The sequence below is a fragment of the Chiroxiphia lanceolata genome, chromosome 14, assembly GCF_009829145.1.
Source record: "Chiroxiphia lanceolata isolate bChiLan1 chromosome 14, bChiLan1.pri, whole genome shotgun sequence".
NCBI classification, from domain to species: Eukaryota; Metazoa; Chordata; class Aves; order Passeriformes; family Pipridae; genus Chiroxiphia; species Chiroxiphia lanceolata.
The window spans coordinates 16,863,271-16,882,125 of record NC_045650.1 but is presented as its reverse complement, the minus strand read 5'-3'; the positions used below and the strand labels follow the sequence as shown (position 1 = coordinate 16,882,125).

At 41.6% G+C, this 18,855-nt stretch overlaps 1 protein-coding gene across 6 annotated transcripts in view; it reads right to left on the bottom strand.

The window, feature by feature from the left end:
* Nucleotides 1-3,650: 3,650 nt before the first annotated feature.
* Nucleotides 3,651-18,855, bottom strand: part of SLITRK4 (SLIT and NTRK like family member 4) — a 120,538-nt gene continuing 105,333 nt past the window's right edge. For 2 of the 6 annotated variants that reach the window (XM_032702150.1, XM_032702151.1), the window contains exon 4: nucleotides 3,651-10,349. In XM_032702150.1, the coding sequence (XP_032558041.1) occupies nucleotides 7,786-10,299 (2,514 nt within the window). In that variant the 5' untranslated portion in view covers nucleotides 10,300-10,349 and the 3' untranslated portion in view covers nucleotides 3,651-7,785. Of the gene's footprint in view, nucleotides 10,350-11,359; nucleotides 11,743-12,188; nucleotides 12,386-12,674; nucleotides 12,732-13,063; nucleotides 13,139-18,855 lie in introns of those variants that run through there. The other 4 variants (XM_032702148.1, XM_032702147.1, XM_032702152.1 and 1 more) reach the window with 4 other exon arrangements.

Below are 18,855 nucleotides of genomic sequence, written 5' to 3'. Positions count from 1 at the left end.
TGTTTGCTGGCAGAAACCCAATTCTCCCAAAGTACTTCCTGAATATTTCACTTAGTTAAGGCAAAAGTCACTTTCACTGAACAAAAAGAAATCTTAAATCTCGGTTATTCATGATGTTGTTGTTCTTTATTTACAACTTGGAAAACCATCACAATTAAAAGCAAAGTTTTTTGGATCCAATCTCCTGATCACATTTGTAAAACCACTGATTTACTGAACTGATCCCAGAAGTAAAGATCTTCATGAGTATAAAAAAGGGCAACCAATGGCGATATTTAAGAAGGAAACTATGAACCCCAATTATTTCAAAGTGCTAACCCCATCCAAAGAAATCATCCCTTGTACAGTATTTGTACTCTTGTTTCCAACTTCACCAAATTGCAGACAACTCAACAGGAGCTTCAGGAATGTCTACTGATCTAACTTCCATGAAAGCAAACAGACAAGGAACATTCAGAACCTTCCATTTAATTTCTACCACACAAAAGGCAGCAAAATATTTAGGATGAATCTTTGCAACTAAATTGTGCCCTGAGCTGCACATGTAAGCCCTTTGGCACCCAGGGGCATATTCTAACCCAAGAATGGAAGAAGTTGAAAAGCTGCATGCTAAAAATATAAAACCAACTCCTTTGTTTCTCTCTCTCTTAGTAAAATGCTTTCTAAATACAGATATTAACCAACAACATGACCATTCTTTATCTGTATTTTTATTTTTCAATCTGGAAAAAATCAAATTCAGCCCATTTTGCTTTATAAATGAAAAAAAAAAAAATTATTCTCCTGCCCTTTTCCTACACATATCCACAAAATTATTTTTGGGTTTAAGCAAACACAGACTGCACATACACGAGAGTGGTGACCTGGAGTCTTATTTGCAGTGTATAGACAAGAAGAATACCCTGCTGAGAAGGACTCGGAGAGTCTATGAAATCCTGCCAGGGAGCAAGAAAATCTGCTGTACTGTACATCATTTCCTGCAGTTTCTTGCAGTGAAGAGCTCAAAATCTGTCAAAACACGCTGCCCTTTGTGACTCTGCTCATTGAGATGTACTTACCATACTGTGTTTCATATTCAGATGTGAGCACTAATGCAGCACGTGAAGAGAGTCTCTACCAAAGCAATTCCTCAGCAAACATTAGGTACAGACTGACCTCCACAGCCAAACAGCACCCAATATGCACCCAAGTGTATCCACATCTCAGCCACATTAAGAAAAAGGCATCACATGTGCTTTAACTTAAATAATTTGCCCATGACTTTTGAGTAGTGACACCAAAACCTACCTTGGGTTAAGTGGGTGCAGGTGTCTGCAGGATTTGGCCCACAGTCTGTCAGGATTCAATGGACTGAATCACATTTATGGTGCACTGTCCAACTTACAGTCATGGAAAGCCATGATTGTCCAGCTTCAAAAGTCCAGCACGAATCTGCACAACAGAAGCTTAAACCATTTCCTACACTTCTCTGTTTTGGATCCTACACCATCTGACATGACTCAGGAATCATCCAGGACAGTCTCTAAGAGTTTGCCTTTTTTAGCTGGGTTTTAGGAATTGATAAATCCTCCTCCTCTGCCTCCTTGGAAACTGCTACTAACTGAAGTCTAGACAAACATCCAGCAGGAAAGGTCTGGCTCACTGAAGGTGAAGTGAGAGCATGAAGTGGAAGAATGCCCTGGAAGGTCACAGAGCACACATTTCCAGGAAATTACATTGAATTAAACCAAGAAATGAAATGCTGGTGGATGGGGGAAACTGAGGAATATTCTTTGCTACTGTATGTTTACAAAATTACCATATAGAGATCACCTTCTGTTTTCTGGTTAAACAAAGAGACAATGATGTAACACTCGTAACCCATCACAGTTGTTTTACAGAATGTTAAGCCTTCACATACACACATATAAAAAATTTCAGATTTAGTAGCAACTAGGTCTTTTTTTCTTATCTAATCTTTACTTGTGCTTTTAAGGAATTATTTAGTGTTTAAATGGCCACAAAAATTCCCAACAAGGGAATGAAAAGTCAATATAATGCAATATCAGTCTGTTACCAGTGACTGGTATTTTAAAAACAACAGACTGCTCAAAGTGTACTGTTTTCAGACAACAAATGAATTATCTCAAGTATTATGAGTGAACACAAATAAAATTATCAGTAAACCACATATATTCGCAATAAACTCCCTACTTAACGAGAAAGAAGAGCAGGGTAACCTTGTTCCATTATAGGAAGAAAATAAATTGTATTGTTAAGAAAGCATTCGTATTTTATGTGAGATCTATCCCAAGTCAATGCATTACACCAGCAAACTGAAATAGTTTTGTACCCACAGTACATCTTCAGGATGCCCACAGTTCTTGAATCATTGTAGAGTTCCAGTCATATCAAACTGACCCAGGACTCCACTTAGTCTGTATTTTCCCTATAGTAATTTGAAAATAGTAACAGTTTCACAACACAAATCAATAAAGCATAAAGAGAGATTATATTACATTTCAAAGAAAAAATTATTTATTTTTATTTCAGTGGAGAGGTAGCTTGTCATCTAATATTTTCTGCTTTTTTTTTGTTTACTAAGAAAAGGCTGATTTGATTCCAAAGTCTGCTCAGTCAGACTGGATTTACACTGGTAAATTTCTGAGAAGAGTTTGTCCCTGAGCACTAACATTCCTATTTTTACTTTCCAGCAGAGCATCAATCAGAATGCATAAAGATGAGTAAACTGAAATTGGAAATAAAGACTCAGTAATGACAAAACGCATTAAAAGAAAACTGTCAAATTCCTCTCCATTCAGGAAAGCAGTGCCCACATTATCAAAACATGAATACTTAATTCTTGGTTCTCAAGTTTTTCTTTAGAAAGAAATTATGTGGAATGTATATGTAGGCCTTTTTCAGCTAATGCTGTGGGTTTGCTCCTAACGTTACACTTCAGCTGGAAGCGAAAAAAAATCCATATCAAGTCCCAATTTTCTAGTCCATATCACATTCTGATTCTCATTCACTGCTATTATAATGCATGTTAAATCCTACACAACAGGGAATGTTTGATCTAGACATAATATAATTCTGTTCCTTCTCTTCTCCCTTGCCATGGAGATTTTTATGAGGCTTTGTAAACCATTTTTACTACAAAATATAAATTTGGAAGTTAAACTATCTAAAGACATCTTTTCAACATTCAGTTATAAAACTATATATACTATGAAATAGTAGATGGCTTGACATTTTTGTTTTTGCTAAGGACAAACTAACTTTTCTTTCCTCTGAGAAACTGTTATTGAAAATGATAAATAAGAAAGGAGCAGAATCAAAACAAATACCCCCAGCATTACGTAAGTGATCCTCTAAGCACTTCTGTGTTGAAAGAACTCAGAATCCAACTAAAACTAAATTCTGCTTGTGTAATTACTGCAAAAAAATGTCACTGACTTTGGAGGGATTATTTGCATAACAGAGGAAAGGAAGATTTTGTTGGACAACTTTATGGGAAAAACTTTCATAAAATATGATAACAAATTGCTGAAGTGATTAGAAAACATTACTGTTTAACTGCTTTATAGATTCTCTGTCATCCATATACAAATGATCCAAAAGAGAATATTACAGCCACTTAACAAAGTCTAGTTTCAGAAATACAATAGTACCAAACAATTTTATTAATATTTCATACAAATTTTGAAGTCAACACTGACTAGTATTTTGATGTTGATGAAGGCAAACAAAATTAATAAACAATAGCTTTCTGTGTTTTACATTGGGCTGGATGTCATAACTAACTATCTTAAACTATAAGAGTAATGATCAAAACAGTGTAAAGCCAATACATTTTGTTTTCTGTACTTTATTTCAAAATAGAGTGATTATAAATACATTCTTGTTATATTTCCTTCCTAACTCTTTGGATGCAACCAAAAAAAAAAAAAGTCTCACTGTGCTCATTTCATACAATATCAACATACAAATCATGCAAAAGATATTATAGATATTATACCACCATCAAGTTCTGGATGTTTTTTCTTGATTCTGAAACATTTGTTAACATTATTCACAAGGCCATGCCTTTATAATTTATGGCTTTAAAAAAAAAAAAAAAAGCATTTAAAAAAGATTTTTATACTAGATTGCTGCATTATTATCAATCTTGAACACTAAATGCAAAACATAAATCACCTGGTCTTGTGTTCTTGCACCGTGGTATTTGCTTTTTGAGAAAATTGCACAATTTTTTTCTTTTTTTTTTTTTCCAAGGAAACAATTACACTTTATTGATTTCATTTAAAAACGGAAACTTCCTTATAATACAGTGGAGACGACAGATTATGTTAACACCTTCACTGGTTTAGTTTATGTCTATGGGTCTTAACAGCCATTTTACAAGCATGGCCACTCAAACCAAGATAATGAACAGACAGACCTGTTAAGCCACATCCGAAGAGTCACCTTCTCAGAAAGACTGACCGGAGATTTGAATGGACATTACACTAAAACTGCTGTGCAGACACACACACACCGCTTCAAAACATGGAGAAAATAAACTGACGTTAAGGTTGCCATTCAAAGGGACAATTTCACAGAAATATAGTGTTTTGCCAGCTTTTGCATTCTTCACTCACACTATTATGCCTACATATTGCACCATATATTGTCAAACACTTAGGAACGATTTCTACAGGAAGGTCCGGATTGTGCAACCTTTAGTGATGCTGGTGAACCTACACTCAACTGCATAACCCCAGAAGAGTCTCTGGGCTCTATGTGTTATATACAATGTTTCTGAGCTGGCTTGTTTTGAAGTCAATGACAAAACTCTATCTAAGCCCCACTCTTGGGCAGGTATGTAATTACTAGCTCATGAATAGTACCTCTGCACAGGATTTAGGTTGAGCTTAAACGCTTTTAGCGGACTGGGACCTCAGTGGTCAGGAAACTCTGACCCACTGTAATGGTACAGCATAACAGATCAGTTCTTCTTCTTCTCTTGATCAGCAAATAGAAGACACCATAACAAAAAGACCAAAACAAAAATCAAAACCAAGAAAAAAAAAAACAAAAACCAACACTCCTCCCCTCAAAACAAAACCAAAGCCCCTCAATTTTTTAGCTGAGGAAGGTACGATCATTTATAATTGTTCTTTTAACTCAGGGCAACATGAGTCATAAGCACGTCAATTTTATCATCACTTAAAAGTACTGGCTTATTTGCTACTTTTAATATTTTTAACACCTGTCTCTCTCAAGCAGGGAGAGGGACATGACAGTCTGACAATGCACTGAAGTGTGTCAGAATCCTCCTGCTTTGGCAAATCCCAGTGAACTTGGACACATCCTCAAAACCACGCAGCACTGAGTGGAGCAGGCACAGTGACCCCTCATCCTTAGCCTGCTGATGGAGCCACCAGAGTCTACCATGTCAGTGCATCATTAACACTCCTTAATCCACAGACAACAAACTCACATGTTCGTTTTCCAGCCTTAGTCATGCATTGCATCATTGGTCAATCAGGAACTTTTCATGCTAGAAATGCATATGTATATAGTATCCATGTCCTGAAAATCCCTATGACATTCTGAATTACATTAATTATTCTGCACAGATAGTCACAGTTTTTTGAAAGAAACTCAGCCATTAATTTATCTGTCATAATTTTATCATCTGAAGTCACGTATATACTTTCAAGTATGGAGAAAAACAATAAAACAACCCTCTCTCTAAGCCACAAGAGCTCTCTAAGAGCATAAACACATGGCTAAAAGTAGAGAAATGTTTTGTTTGCTTTCTCTTAAAATAAAGAAGCAGTGCTTTCTTTTTTTTGGTATATTTTGTTAAAAATATACTGCAGACTGGTTGCCAAGTATCATTCCAGAATAAAAATTTCAAATCACTGTAATAAAGCCCTGAAATTAGAGGTTTATATTGGAAATAGCTGACACAGCCTTCTCCACAGTATTATTATTGGGTCTTGCTCTAATTTTTGCTAGTTTCAAATTCATGAAAAGCATTCACATTTATATCCTACTGTCTTAACTGACTTATTGATCATAAAAGGTAGGGAGGGGTAAAGGTTCTGGAAGCAAAGGAGGGAAGAGGGTCTTATTCAAAGCTCATGAAGACAAAGAACTTTTGTTAATCTCCTCGCATAGATTTTTTTATGGGATGCTTTACCAATATATCTCCATTCTCATGTCAAAGTACCATCTATCAGTGAGATAACAGTGGGGATTTTCCATTCTCCTACCTTTTTTTTCCCTAGCTATTCAGATTCAGCTTTCACAAAGGCAAGTTTTTACTCTCTAGGTATGAGCTACACAATACTCTGAACTGAGACCACTATATTCATTTTACACTGTGGTTTTAAATAGACATGATTTGCCATATTGTTCACTGTTCTGATCAGGTTTTGCTGACTAACTGAAGCCAGAGAGATAACAAGAACAGAAAACTTCTGCATACCCAATTAAAATATTACCCTTAGCATGAATTCCTGTAAATACTTGTAGTGAACACTATTTAAGTTAAGCTGTAGAGACCTGAAAATCAAGAAAACTGGTGGCAAATAATTGCCTGAGACACAATACTAAAAAAACTAATGAATCTATTTTAAAACGCACCATTGGTAACAAATCTGAAATAAGATAATATGCTAATCTCACAAGAATAGTACAGAACAATTTTTTTTTTATTATTATTATTATTATCATTATATCTGATCACTTAATTCTGGATAATGCTATACATTACATCCCCGGTTGCTGTTTGGTATATTGTTCTGGTTTTATTTATACTGAATGATTAATGCAGTGTGATCAGGAAAACAAGTCAGGCATATTAAATACATATTAAGGAGTACATATTCTTTCCTATTTAGTATACAAAGTATTTCATAAATATGAATTATATTACAAAAATAATTTCTGCCACGCTCACACAGTAAGCACTTTGACATTTTTGGACAACCTGTTGGGTTGCAAGAGTTTCACATAACTGAGAAGGAACTCTAGTTTTAATTGGAGATGAGTCTTAGAACAGATTCTGCATAAACATCAAATATTTTCTTCAGATGTCACAAATACTGCAGAAGTCAGGTTAAACTATTTTCTTTCTTTTTTTTTTTTAATTTTCTGTATAGACATGTATGCTTCAAGTGGTCAAATTTATTCCATAGGTATGTAATGCATGGTATATTTTAAACAAATATTTGCACAATTTAACATTATAATTCCAGTGGTTTCAAGATGCAGCCCATAAATGTAACCAATTTACACATACTATTGAATGTTCTCTCTTTGCATGCTTGTTACTTTCCAGATAAGCTTTAAACAGTGCCATTACAACACCACAAATCAAAGGATTACTCCAGTTCCACCAACTTAAATCCACGTGCAGGATGAAGGACCCAGCTGAGGTACAAATATCAGTACCAGGTTTCTTGTGTTTGTTCTAACAAATCACAAGGAGACGATGGTTTGCATTTAAGATACAAAACATATATGCCTCTTGAGGTTAAATTCAGTGTAACGTGTATAAAGCATCCCTTTGGCAATAGAGTTTGCAGTATCCCTACAGGATTCCACTGGGCATGAGCTTTATGTAGTAAAATCTATTAAGGAAATTCTCCTCTACTCAACAAATCATACGCAGCTACAGTTAATCAGACACCCCTGGATACACCTGCCTCTATGCCTACCAATATAATATAGTATTTGGAAGTTAAAAGTCAACAAAAGGCACTTTCATCATTAAATAAATGTCCTCTGTAGGCAATAAGATTGTATGACCTATATTTTATTCAAAGCTGTTTGTTCTTCAAGGACTTGTAGGTAGTCAGGTGAACCTTGAAGTTTAGCTTTTAGTTCAAAATATTCACTTTTTCTTTGTTCTACTACAATTTTACTATGATTACCACCTATTAGCGATTTCTTGGTTTTTTTGTCTTGTAGTTTCTCTGGGTAACGTATTTCAAAGCCACTGACCCCTATGCTGTTGTATTCTTTTTTACTTTCCAGAAAATTTTGAATAAATACATTGGAATCCCTCCCAGGGAATAACTCATCCAGTTCATCAATTGTGCTAAGTCTTTTCCTGGTATCCACATGCAACAAATCTTTCTCCTTGTCATTAATATTTCTCAGAATGACTTTTTGCCCTGGCGGGTCAGCAAACGTGAAGCCCGTTTCAGACTCTTTTAAGCCACAGGTATGACTTTTGCTCATCTGCTCGATGGTTTGAGGAATGAAGGCCTCTGCACCCAGTCCATCCTTTTTGTTTGACTTGTGGTCGTGCTTTCTCAGCTGCAGCTGCATAGAACTGCACTCTTGATTTCCAATCCCTTCGTGCTTTACAGTCGGTTTTTTGTTGCGCCGAAGCACAAAAACAAGAAGACAAAAAGCAACAAACACTGTTAAAATCAGCACAACTAATATGCTTAAGATAAGGATGGATAATGGAACTGGGCCACCAGGAGGACTCCGAACCGGTCCCGGTGGTGTTGTAAAAGTAACAGCAGGCATAGGGCTAGTGAACAGAGCAGATGGCTTGTTTAAAAGTTTAGGGCAGAGGATCTCATTTTTCAGAGACTTAAGTTCTATGTTAGCAAACTGTACAGGTGTTTCACATTTCAACTCCTTCACCACAATACCTTCATTTAGCTTTTCAAGCCACAGTTTTAAAGCAACTAAATCACAAGTGCAGTCCCATGGATTACCTTCCAAATCTATTTGTGTAAGAGATTTTAGCTGATCAAGAACACCACTTACAGGCAAATACATGAAGTGATTGTTCCTCAGATTCAGTCTAGCAAGTGGTGCACCAGCAAAAATGTACGCTGGCAAGCTTCGGAGGAGATTGTTGTTCAGGTAGAGCAACTGCAAATTGGGCATTAAGTCAAAGGTGCCTGCTAGGATCTCTTTGATAACATTGTATTCCAAATACAGATACTGCAAGTTGTGGAGGCCAGCAAACATTTCAGGGCTCAGACGCTCTATCTGATTGCCGTTGAGATACAATCTCCGTAAATTTGTAAGGTTGCGGAAAACGTCTCCTCTGATCACTGAAATCCGATTGCTGCCTAAATGTAGCAAATCCAGCCCCTCAAACTCGGCGAAATCTGTAGTATCCACATCCTTAATATAATTGCCGTTCACATGCAGTTTCTTGGCATTTAAAGGTTTTGGTACGAGTTCAGCCATGGATTCTATATTTCTTTCTTGGCAATTTACACTTAATCCCAAGTCTGAAGGATGAGTTTTGCAAACACAAGGGACCGGGCAAGGAGTTAAAGGAGGTACCCTGGTCTGGTAGGATACGATTTGACTGAGATTGCGATTAGAGAACGCTTTGCCTGCTACTATCCCCGAGATCTTCGAAGGATTTGTAGTCTTTGGTGGCTTTGTGACTAATCTGTGCACCGATGTTTGGGTGGTGTGGCCGTTTGGTGTGCTGTAACCGGGCTCCAGCTGCGAGGGAGGCAGGATGCGCACGTCGAAATCACTCCCTGTCCCCATGGAGCACAGCTCCTGCTTATTGGTTTCTTTCAGCAGCCTTCCATACAAGTCACTGGGTGTCTCACAGATGGCTTCTCCAATGTAGATGTTATAGGGCATGTTCTCCAGCCACGCCTTCAAAGGCAACAAATCACAAGTACAATTCCAGGGGTTGTCTTCCAGCTGCAATTCAACAATTCGCCCGATGTGTTCCAGAACTCCAATGTATGGAAGTTTCTGTATTCGATTCCCCCGTATATCCAGATGGGTTAGAGAAGCAAATCGAAAAATATTATCGGGAAGGAACGAAATCAGATTGTCATTAAGTATCAGGACTTTCAGCTTGTGAAGCTTATTGAAGGCTCCCCGTTCAATAAACTTGATTAAATTGTAGTCAGCTTGGAGATACTCCAAGTTCTCTATGCCAAGGAAAGTGTCAGCCCGGAGAATCTTTAATTCGTTGTTGTTTAAGTGCAACTGTTTTAATGAACTAAGACCCATAAAGGCCCCTCCCTCAATGTTCTGCAACTTATTATTACCCAGTTGCAAGGACACTGCATGTGTAAAATTAGGAAAGGAATTTGGATATAGAACAATTAGCAGGTTGTTTTGAAAGTTGAGGTGGTAAAAATTAGACCATGGTGGTTTAAGCTGATTTGGTCTGTAGACTGCAACCTTCTCACAGTTGACATAGAGTACATTCTCAACTGACACACAGGAGCAAACATTGCAAATTTCCACAGATATATCAGCATCTGCAGTTGTAGAAGAAACTGGAGATGACAGAACCAGAAAGAGCCACAGAAACATCTTCTTGTGATCAGCAAGCAACCTTAGGCTCCTGAACAAAGATAAAGAATCTAAAGAAGAAAGAAGGAAAGAAAAAAAGAAAACATTTTTCAGTTGACATTGTTCCAAAACGTCATTTGGGTTAAAAATTGTATACCACTGAGCTACTGTACCTGCCAAGGATTATAGATAAACTACAAGCACTGAATTTAAAATAACATGAAAGATTTTAACAACCAAACAAATACACGAGAGCTAGGATGATTTCAAACACAGAATGTAAATTTCTGTAGACAAGCACAAATAACTCTCAGGTATGTCAAATACATTTCTCTCTCTTCTACACGCCAAACATGCATAACTAACAAAGTAAAATAACCAAAGGAGATTCCAATTTTATGCATATTTACTCTCCTCGATCCTGCACTGTTCATATGTTGCTGTGCATTTCAGGGATATTAAACACAAATGCTGATGTTATGCATGCCCAAACATCTGGCTGGGATAGCACAATACAGAAAGGATAAAGGTGCAGACACAGAAAGCAATGTCAGTACTCATTGTATGTATCTACAGCATCAACACATACAGATTTATCAGTATGATAATAAAGACATCCACTCGAGTGATACATAGACATGCACACACATTGTTTCTGTCACTTCTTATGCCTAGTTTAAATAAATAGATGGTAAACTGACTGCAGAAATACAACTATCCACAAAACAAGAACATCAGCTCTGGGTGACCAATGGAAGCACACAGACACAGAGAAGCATGCACAAGCACACAGCCCCATCCCCAGGAATAATAATATGCTGACTTGCAGGGCAAAACAAAGTCACAATTCACCAGCCTGACCCTACTGAAACCTGAGAACTATTTTCTTCTAAATCATTATGTAATTTTCTCCTATTCCTGCATTGATAAGAACCCTTCATATATAGTCAGACCAGCTGAGCTGCCATTTTTATGCAGAACTGGAGCCACAGCATTTCCTCTGAGTTAGAAGATAGCTTTTTTTTTTTTTAACAAATCAGTCAATAATCAATACGTTGCACTGCCCCCATCTTCCCATTACCCCCATTTCCCAACTTGTCCCTTGCATTTCCTGCTGTGGGAAGCCACTGCGCTGGCAGGAGGGAGCCAGGATGAAAGTGGAGAAAGCAGAAGCCAGCTGGAGGGAGGAGAACCGGACTGGAGGGAGACACAAGGGGAGGATGTGCCGGGGGACCTGGAGGGGAGGGCAGAGGAGGGATGAGGAAACAACGCAGGACAGAAGGACAAGAGGGAGAAGGAAAGCTCCGAGGAGGCAAGGAGGGATAAGAGGAAGGGATGACTGAAGGGGTCAAGGAGGCCGCGGAGCAGGAGCACGGGGGGAAAGGGGAGCACAGGACGAAGGGGCAGCAGAGCAACCGCTGCTCATGCCCGCAGGCTCCCGACCCCGGGGAGCGCGCCCCCAGGGGCAGCCCGATGGCCCCGCGGCCCCATCGCTTCATCTCTCTCCCACTCCCAGGCGCCGTCCTCCCGCATCCCTGCCTCGCCCACGCTCGAGTCCCCTCTTCTTCTTCAGCCGCGGGGCTCCGGCCGGTGCGGAGCGGGCACACTGCGGGCGCTGCGCGGGGCTGGCGGCGGGGCGGCGAGCCCGGCCAGCAGTACCGGCACTACCGCAATTTTTTGCCGCAACCGGCTCGGCTGTTGCCGGGTCCCCTCTGTCGTGGGCGCCCCGTCGCCCTCTGCCTCCCGGCGGGGGAGGGCAGGAGGGACACGGGCGCGCACACAGGCGCGCACATGCCAGCCGGGAGCGGTGAAACCCCGCATCCCTTCCACCCTCCCTTCGCTACAAGGCACGACCGTGGTCCCCGCCGCCAAACGCTCCAACCTCCCCCCCACCCCCGCCGCCCCGATACCTTTGCAAAGTCCAGCCCGCAGCGCATCCACACACCCCCTTCTCCAGCCCCGCTGCGCAGATCCTGCTCCCCCCCGTCCCTCCCACACCTCCACCGGCTCCTCCGGGCCGCCCCGATCCCGGTCGCTCCGCTCTCCCAGGAAGGATGGGAGAGGGCAGCGCTGCTCCTGGTGCCGCTGGCCAGGGCTCCGGGAGGCGGGCGGCTGCGGAGAGCGGCGAGCGCGATGGCAGAGAAGCTCCGGCAGGAAGCCACTGTCGCCTGCTCATGTGGCCACCCTCCCACCCCCCCCCCCCCACTCCCCTTTAAAACAGCATCAGTAATTATTACAGCAATGAAAACAAAGCCTTCATAACAATTAGAAGAAATTAAAACGCCAACGCACACGCGGCCCCGCCGTGCCCCCACCCCCGCCCGCACTCACACGCCCGGCGGGGCGCCCGCCGCCCCCGGCGATGCTCCCGGCGGACAGCCCGGCACCGTCCCTACCTCGGCGCCCGGGGTCGCCGCGGCCGCGCTCGGCTGCGCTCCGCCGCTCTCCCCGCTGCCTCTCGGCTCCGGCGGCTCCGCGCCCGCAGCGGGCGGCGGGGGCAGCCGGGCGGCCGCCGGGTCGAGCACCCCCGACCGCGCGGGGCGAGGGGATGCCCGGCGCTGCGGTACCCCGCGGGCTCCGCCGCATGCAGCAGCAGCAGCAGCAGCAGCCTGGCTGAGCCCTGCCCCGGCACCGCGGTCCCCCGCACACATGCGGGGAGAGGATCCCTCTGCACACGGGCGCCCGCTCCCATCGCACTGCTCTCGCCCACCCCCTGCACGCAGTGAGCCCCCTCCCCTTCGCCACACGCACACTCACACACTCACACACAACACACGCAACGCACCGAGCGCCCGGGCGCTGCTTCGGCGGGCAGGGAGACGCCGCTCCGGGGGAGCAATCCCGGCGCATCGCCGCCGCCGGAGCCTCTCCCGCACGCCCGGAGGCGCCGCGCCGCCGGTGCCGCTGCCGGGGAGGCGCCGGGCTGCGCCCCCGCGGGGCTCAGGCGGGGTCGGCGGGGCGGGAGGAGCCCCCCGGGCCGGCGGGGCCGCGGGGCTGCCATGGGCGGCAGCGGCAGCTACAAGTGCAGCCCGGGGCGCGGCCGGGACGGGGCATCGCGGGCCCCTCGCCTGGAGCCGCTGGGTACCGCGGATGGGAGAGAGGAGCGGGGAAGGAGAGAAGAAAAGAAAGAAAGAAAGAAAGGACTTCCCTCCCCCCCCTTCCTTTTCTATCTCCCTCCCCGCTTGAAACAAAAGTAGAGGTGGAAACTGAGTGGGCAGGGTGGTAACATTTGCTGCATTTAATGTGGATTGCAATTATGGAGCGAAATCGCTGCGAGGAGACATACCCGACCCGTTCTTAAAACAGCGCAGCTATTTGTCTATCTTATTCTTTGTGGTTAGGTGGAATTCCTCCTCTCTGCCTAGGTAACAGCTGCAGTCTGATGGAAAAAATCCTCTAATGTTATGCACTTATCCTAAACAGATTCTGCTAATTAGGAACTCTTATTGACTCTACCTTTCATAATACACTTTAAAATGGTAATGAATACCCCCAAACAAGGTGACATCTCATTCCAAAGCAGAAGAGTCAGTTAGCCAAATGAAATCTTGCAAGGGGAGTTCAATTGCTTGCCCTTTACCATGAATTCTAACGTGATCCAGTTAGAAAACTGTTTATGTGCTGTACACATACCAGTTGTGAGTCCTAGTTCTGGGCAGTAAACACCAGGGAATGGAAAACAGCAACTGCTTTCTTCATTTACTGAAATGAAATAAATAGCTTGCTCCAAAGGCTGACTGCATCTAATTGAAATAATTGCAGAATGTTATTTTGCATTATACGGTTAGATTGATACCTGAAAACAAATGCAGCTGAGGCATCAATAATTTGCATATCACAACAGAACTGAAAGTGATCTGTGATTAATATTCAGCCAATTAAAAACTGAAGTCTTTAAAATGTAAACTCCCTTAATTATTGAGCCATTAACAAAGTACTGTTCACATAAAAGGGAATGTGTGTATATAAAGGGCCCGGTTTAGAAGGATTTGCATATAGTTTAAGCTGAATTTTTCAAACTCTATTTAAATAAACCAATTAATTAGAGAGCAAAGGTCTAGAATAAAACTCATTTAGAATGATATCTGGCTTATAGCTCTGTTTTAACGACAGGCACAGAAATGCAGGTGTAAGGATCAAGACGCCTATTTTGTTTAACCAGCTACCTTAAGTGGTATGTTAAACTCATTCCTTGCTTATTTAGTAGGTGAAGGAGCATACTGACAGTTCCAAAGAGGTCACTACTCCCACCACCATTCAGACAACTACTTAAGAAGACTGAATCAAACATCAAGCAGGGAGCATAATAAAATAACGTATTTTAACCAAGTAAACCATGAAATAGATATGTATTTGAGAACTGAAATTGCACTATAAGGAAATCATTCTTGTTTCTATTATAAGTGGCTATTGCCAATGGCATGTATTTATGGTGTTGTAGAACCTATCTGAGAAGGAAACTTAGTTATGCAACACAATTTCATTATTAGGGTTTTAGTATGTCGTATTTTTTTATTTCTAATTTACAGTCACAAAAAATAACTACTTCTCCAAATCTTATTTAAGTCATCTCTAAGCTACTTACCCTAGCATTACATCATGTCAAACTCGCTAAGATTTAGGTTTATATGCCAGGACAACAACCCAAAACAGACAGGATAATTTTAAAGTATAACATAAGCACAAGCTTATGATGTACTGCAGGAATAAAACACTTTAAGGGGTGTTTTAAAGAATCACTTGGTTGTACCCCTTTTTTGAAATCCAGCTAGAGGTTCTATCATTATCAGTAGAAGTTTTCTGTGTAGCCTGATGGTAGACAGTAATTGGAAGACAGCAGAGCCAGACAGGGCAAGTTGGAGTATCTGGTCTGGTTTCCTGAAGTTTACAAGATTACTTCAGGCTACACACCATGCCCAATATTGTCATCTCTAACCTTTTCCTAAATTTCCTACTGTGATGGAACCTCATTCATCTCCTTTGATTTTTTTTCCCCTGTCTGTTGTTTGCCACAGCAGCACGTATTTTTCCTTCTTCAGCTTAGCTTAAGGAGAGCAAAAGCTAACAGGCAGACAGATTCATAACAGGATTTTCTGCAGAGTATTTGAAGAAAAAGTAGAAATGTGAGACACAATACTTCCCACCCAAGCAGACACACTCAGGGTGGCATTCAGTAATTGCACAATTAGCTGGTTGATAATGCCATTGCCATATCTAAGTAGAAGTTCTTGGGAGAGAAAGGTACTTTTTACTCATCATTCAATCTGCTGAGAAGTTTCAGAAGCCTATTTATATTGTATTTCTTTTCATGTTTTTCTGAGAGCTTCTAAATAATACTTCTTCTTTAAACACACAGACTTTCTTGGTCACCTACCTCTCCCAATTTAATTCTGGGCCGATGCAGGAACTTGAGACTGAGCTTTATGTGTGTTCAAAGTCTGTCAGGAGAAAAAGCTTCCTGTAACAGTCATCAAAATGCAGAGGCCAGTTGAGATGCTGAGTCTACTGCTCACAGTAGGAAACCTTGGAGAGCATTTTCCTCCCACCGTTCGACACACATGCAAATAGGATTTCAGCTGGAGAGTTCTCTGCAATAAGTTGCTTTGTTTTTTTCATCCACAGTAATTTTCTGAGTGAGAAATGAACTGTCAGGAAGCAGGAGCTAAGCATCCTACTCCTTCCTGGGCGTTTACAAGTACAATTTAAGATGCAGCACCTGAAATCAGGCCGTATGTGTGCACTTGAGTGGTGGGGAGGAGGTGTCTTGCATACAGTTGCCAGCCACCTACCTTCATGTTACCTATGAACACGTGCTCATGCTAAAGGCTTTTTCCACAGGCACCCAGTTGCACTTTTCTGCTCTTTTTCCAAACCAAAGATACCTATGACCCACACATCCCTGGCTCTTTGAATCGGGAGACCAAGACAAGAAATAGCAATTGCATGAGAAGCATAGGAGCACGCATTCCTTGCTCATATGCCAACATCTGTGCTGGCCACCAGTGAGCAAACCTTGTGTACCCAGCTGCCAAAAACACACCTGGGAGAGAAGCAACATGCACACATATGTGTTGGGGTCGCTCTGTTTGAAAAGGTTCCTACCAGGAGTAGAAACTTATATAAAAAGTCAGCAGAAATGAATGGGAAACCGTTTGGGTCAGACTCTATTTTATAGTTGTTATGTAAACACTACATGTTACTCCTTCCTTTTCCCAAAGAATGGTAAAAATAGCCCAAAAGTTAATGTTTTGGCACTTATCACAGGGCCCAGGTAAAGAATAAACTGTTTTGTTCAAACATGTGGAAATCTGGTTAACAATTCTTTGAATACAAAAGTAAAGGTTTTTATGGGCTCTGTCTGTTTCTGGGGTTTCTGTGGATAAACAATTTGTGTTTAACAGCTCTACAGCATGTTTCTGCTCCCAGACAGATCAGCAACAACTGCCATACTCAGCAAACAACATCCAACACAGCAGAGTACAATGACTGTGCAGTTCTTTCTTATAATACAGCTTCAACTAATAAGGACATAGCCTTTTGAGGAGGAAAGAAAAAAACAACCAAAACCCTAATCAATAACTTCACCCACTGGCCCTGTCTTCTGTGTATTTTGCCAGACTGCCAGTCAGAAGAGGGGGAGGAAGAGCATCCTTGAAAACTCTGTATGTAGTCGAGTGATCCCCAGCATGTACATCCTTTTAAAGGTACAGTGTGAGAGCAAACAGTGCAAGTCTGCAGTAGGCTGAAGACAGACCCACTGAGAAAGAGCACTGTGCTAAATAAAGTGGAAGAAACTGTCAGATACATGGCTCTACCTGTCTCTCTGCTATTTCCACCTAAATTACTCCATTTTATTCAGAAACCCTCTCCAATGTGCAACAAGTAACCCATCGCCTGCCCCCAGGAAAGCTGAGAAAACACTGGAATGTGTGCATCCCTTCAGCAGGGATTGCCAGGGATTTTTAGTTCCATCTTTTGCTATTCATTTGCAATGAGTTGTTGTCTTGAATGTTCGATCAAGTGGGCAGCTGCTGGTAGCAGGCCTTCTGACCAGTTCTCTTTGTAAAGTCAGCTTGTGGGGATGTCCAGCTCCACAACACTGTGCTTGCCAGCTTTCCATAGCACTTTGCTGTCAGAGCACAGTGGGTAGGCATTTCATTTCACTAAATTGCAAAATGTCCCGTGCTTTACTTATTTTCCTTCTCTCTGCTCATTTACCCAGGGGTTGTTCACCCTCCAGCTCACTGTCAGAGGCTAAAGCCAAGTTTGGCCTATCCTCTTGCCCCCTGAGACAACCAAGTGTGAAATCAGGAGAAAGAAAATTTGAAAAAATAATGGATGAAGAACCTCCCTGGGGTATTTTTCCATAAGGTTTTATGGTATAAGATTAAGCCTAGAAGCAACTGCTGTTGTCCTACTCAAGTCTCTTGTGGAAACTGCTCACTAACTGATTTCTTGAGAAGAGAAATATCTTTAGAATAAGGATCCTGTGCTAGAAAATTCTGACATTATTGAATACACCAACTCATGAAATAACACTTCATCCTCCCTGAGCGAACAGCCTATTAAGTGAATAAAAGAACTATGCCCATGTACTGCAGTGGAAATTTAAAGAACTTTGACTGTAGTTGGAAATGATGGAGGATAGGAAGGAAAAAGGCACTTTAAGAAGGGGAGAAAATGTACTGTGTTACAACACATGGGTCTTTGTTTGCTCCTAATAACTTTGTCTTCAACAGTGGAGCAGGGGAAATCTTTTATGCTATGAATACCAAATCTGTTAGGCTTCCAGTCAGGACTGGATGGGTTGAGGTCTCTTGACATTAACAGAATATGAATTTAGAATATTCTAATTTAAGTCCTCACTCCTCCATATTTTCCTCACACATCAGACTGTTTTTTGTCACCTTCTGGAATTCCACAGACCTAAATGGGACTTCTCACATGTGTAAGGGTTGATGGTATAACTGCCTCATTAAGCTACCTACAAGCAGAAAAGTCTTTTCCTTCATTTCTTAGAAGGTTCAAGAATGAAGCTTCCTACAAAATATTATAAAACAGAATCACATAACTGTCATTCAATCTGTAGAATGAAAAATAAAAATTCTATTTTTGCTGAAGTTTAAGCTGGTGCTGTCTCTTGGACCAAGAGCTTCTAGCTGTGACAATGTGGGGCAGGGGATAAGCACAGAGGAACTTGCCAGCTACTCTTGTCTCTCAGCATGAAAGTCACTCCCCAAGTCCTGCAGTTCCTGTGCTCATCAGCTGACAGACCACTGTGGTAGAATTAATAGGCCTCTACAGAAGAAACCACGTGCTTTAGACTTGTTGCTCGATTTAAGGAATAAAGTTACTAAGGGGGAAATATCTGAAGCAAAATTAAGTTGTTGCATGGGTTTGCTCATTGCTCTACTTTAATCTGCTTTTGCTTCTGGGGCTCTTTTGCAGCTGCCCTAATTTTCTCTACTTTTGCATTTTCTATTTATTTCAATTAAAGCCTCCATAGGCTCATGAGCTTACAGACTTTTTTATTATTGTTTTTAAAGAAGAAGACCAATAGTAACTTTCCTATTGCCT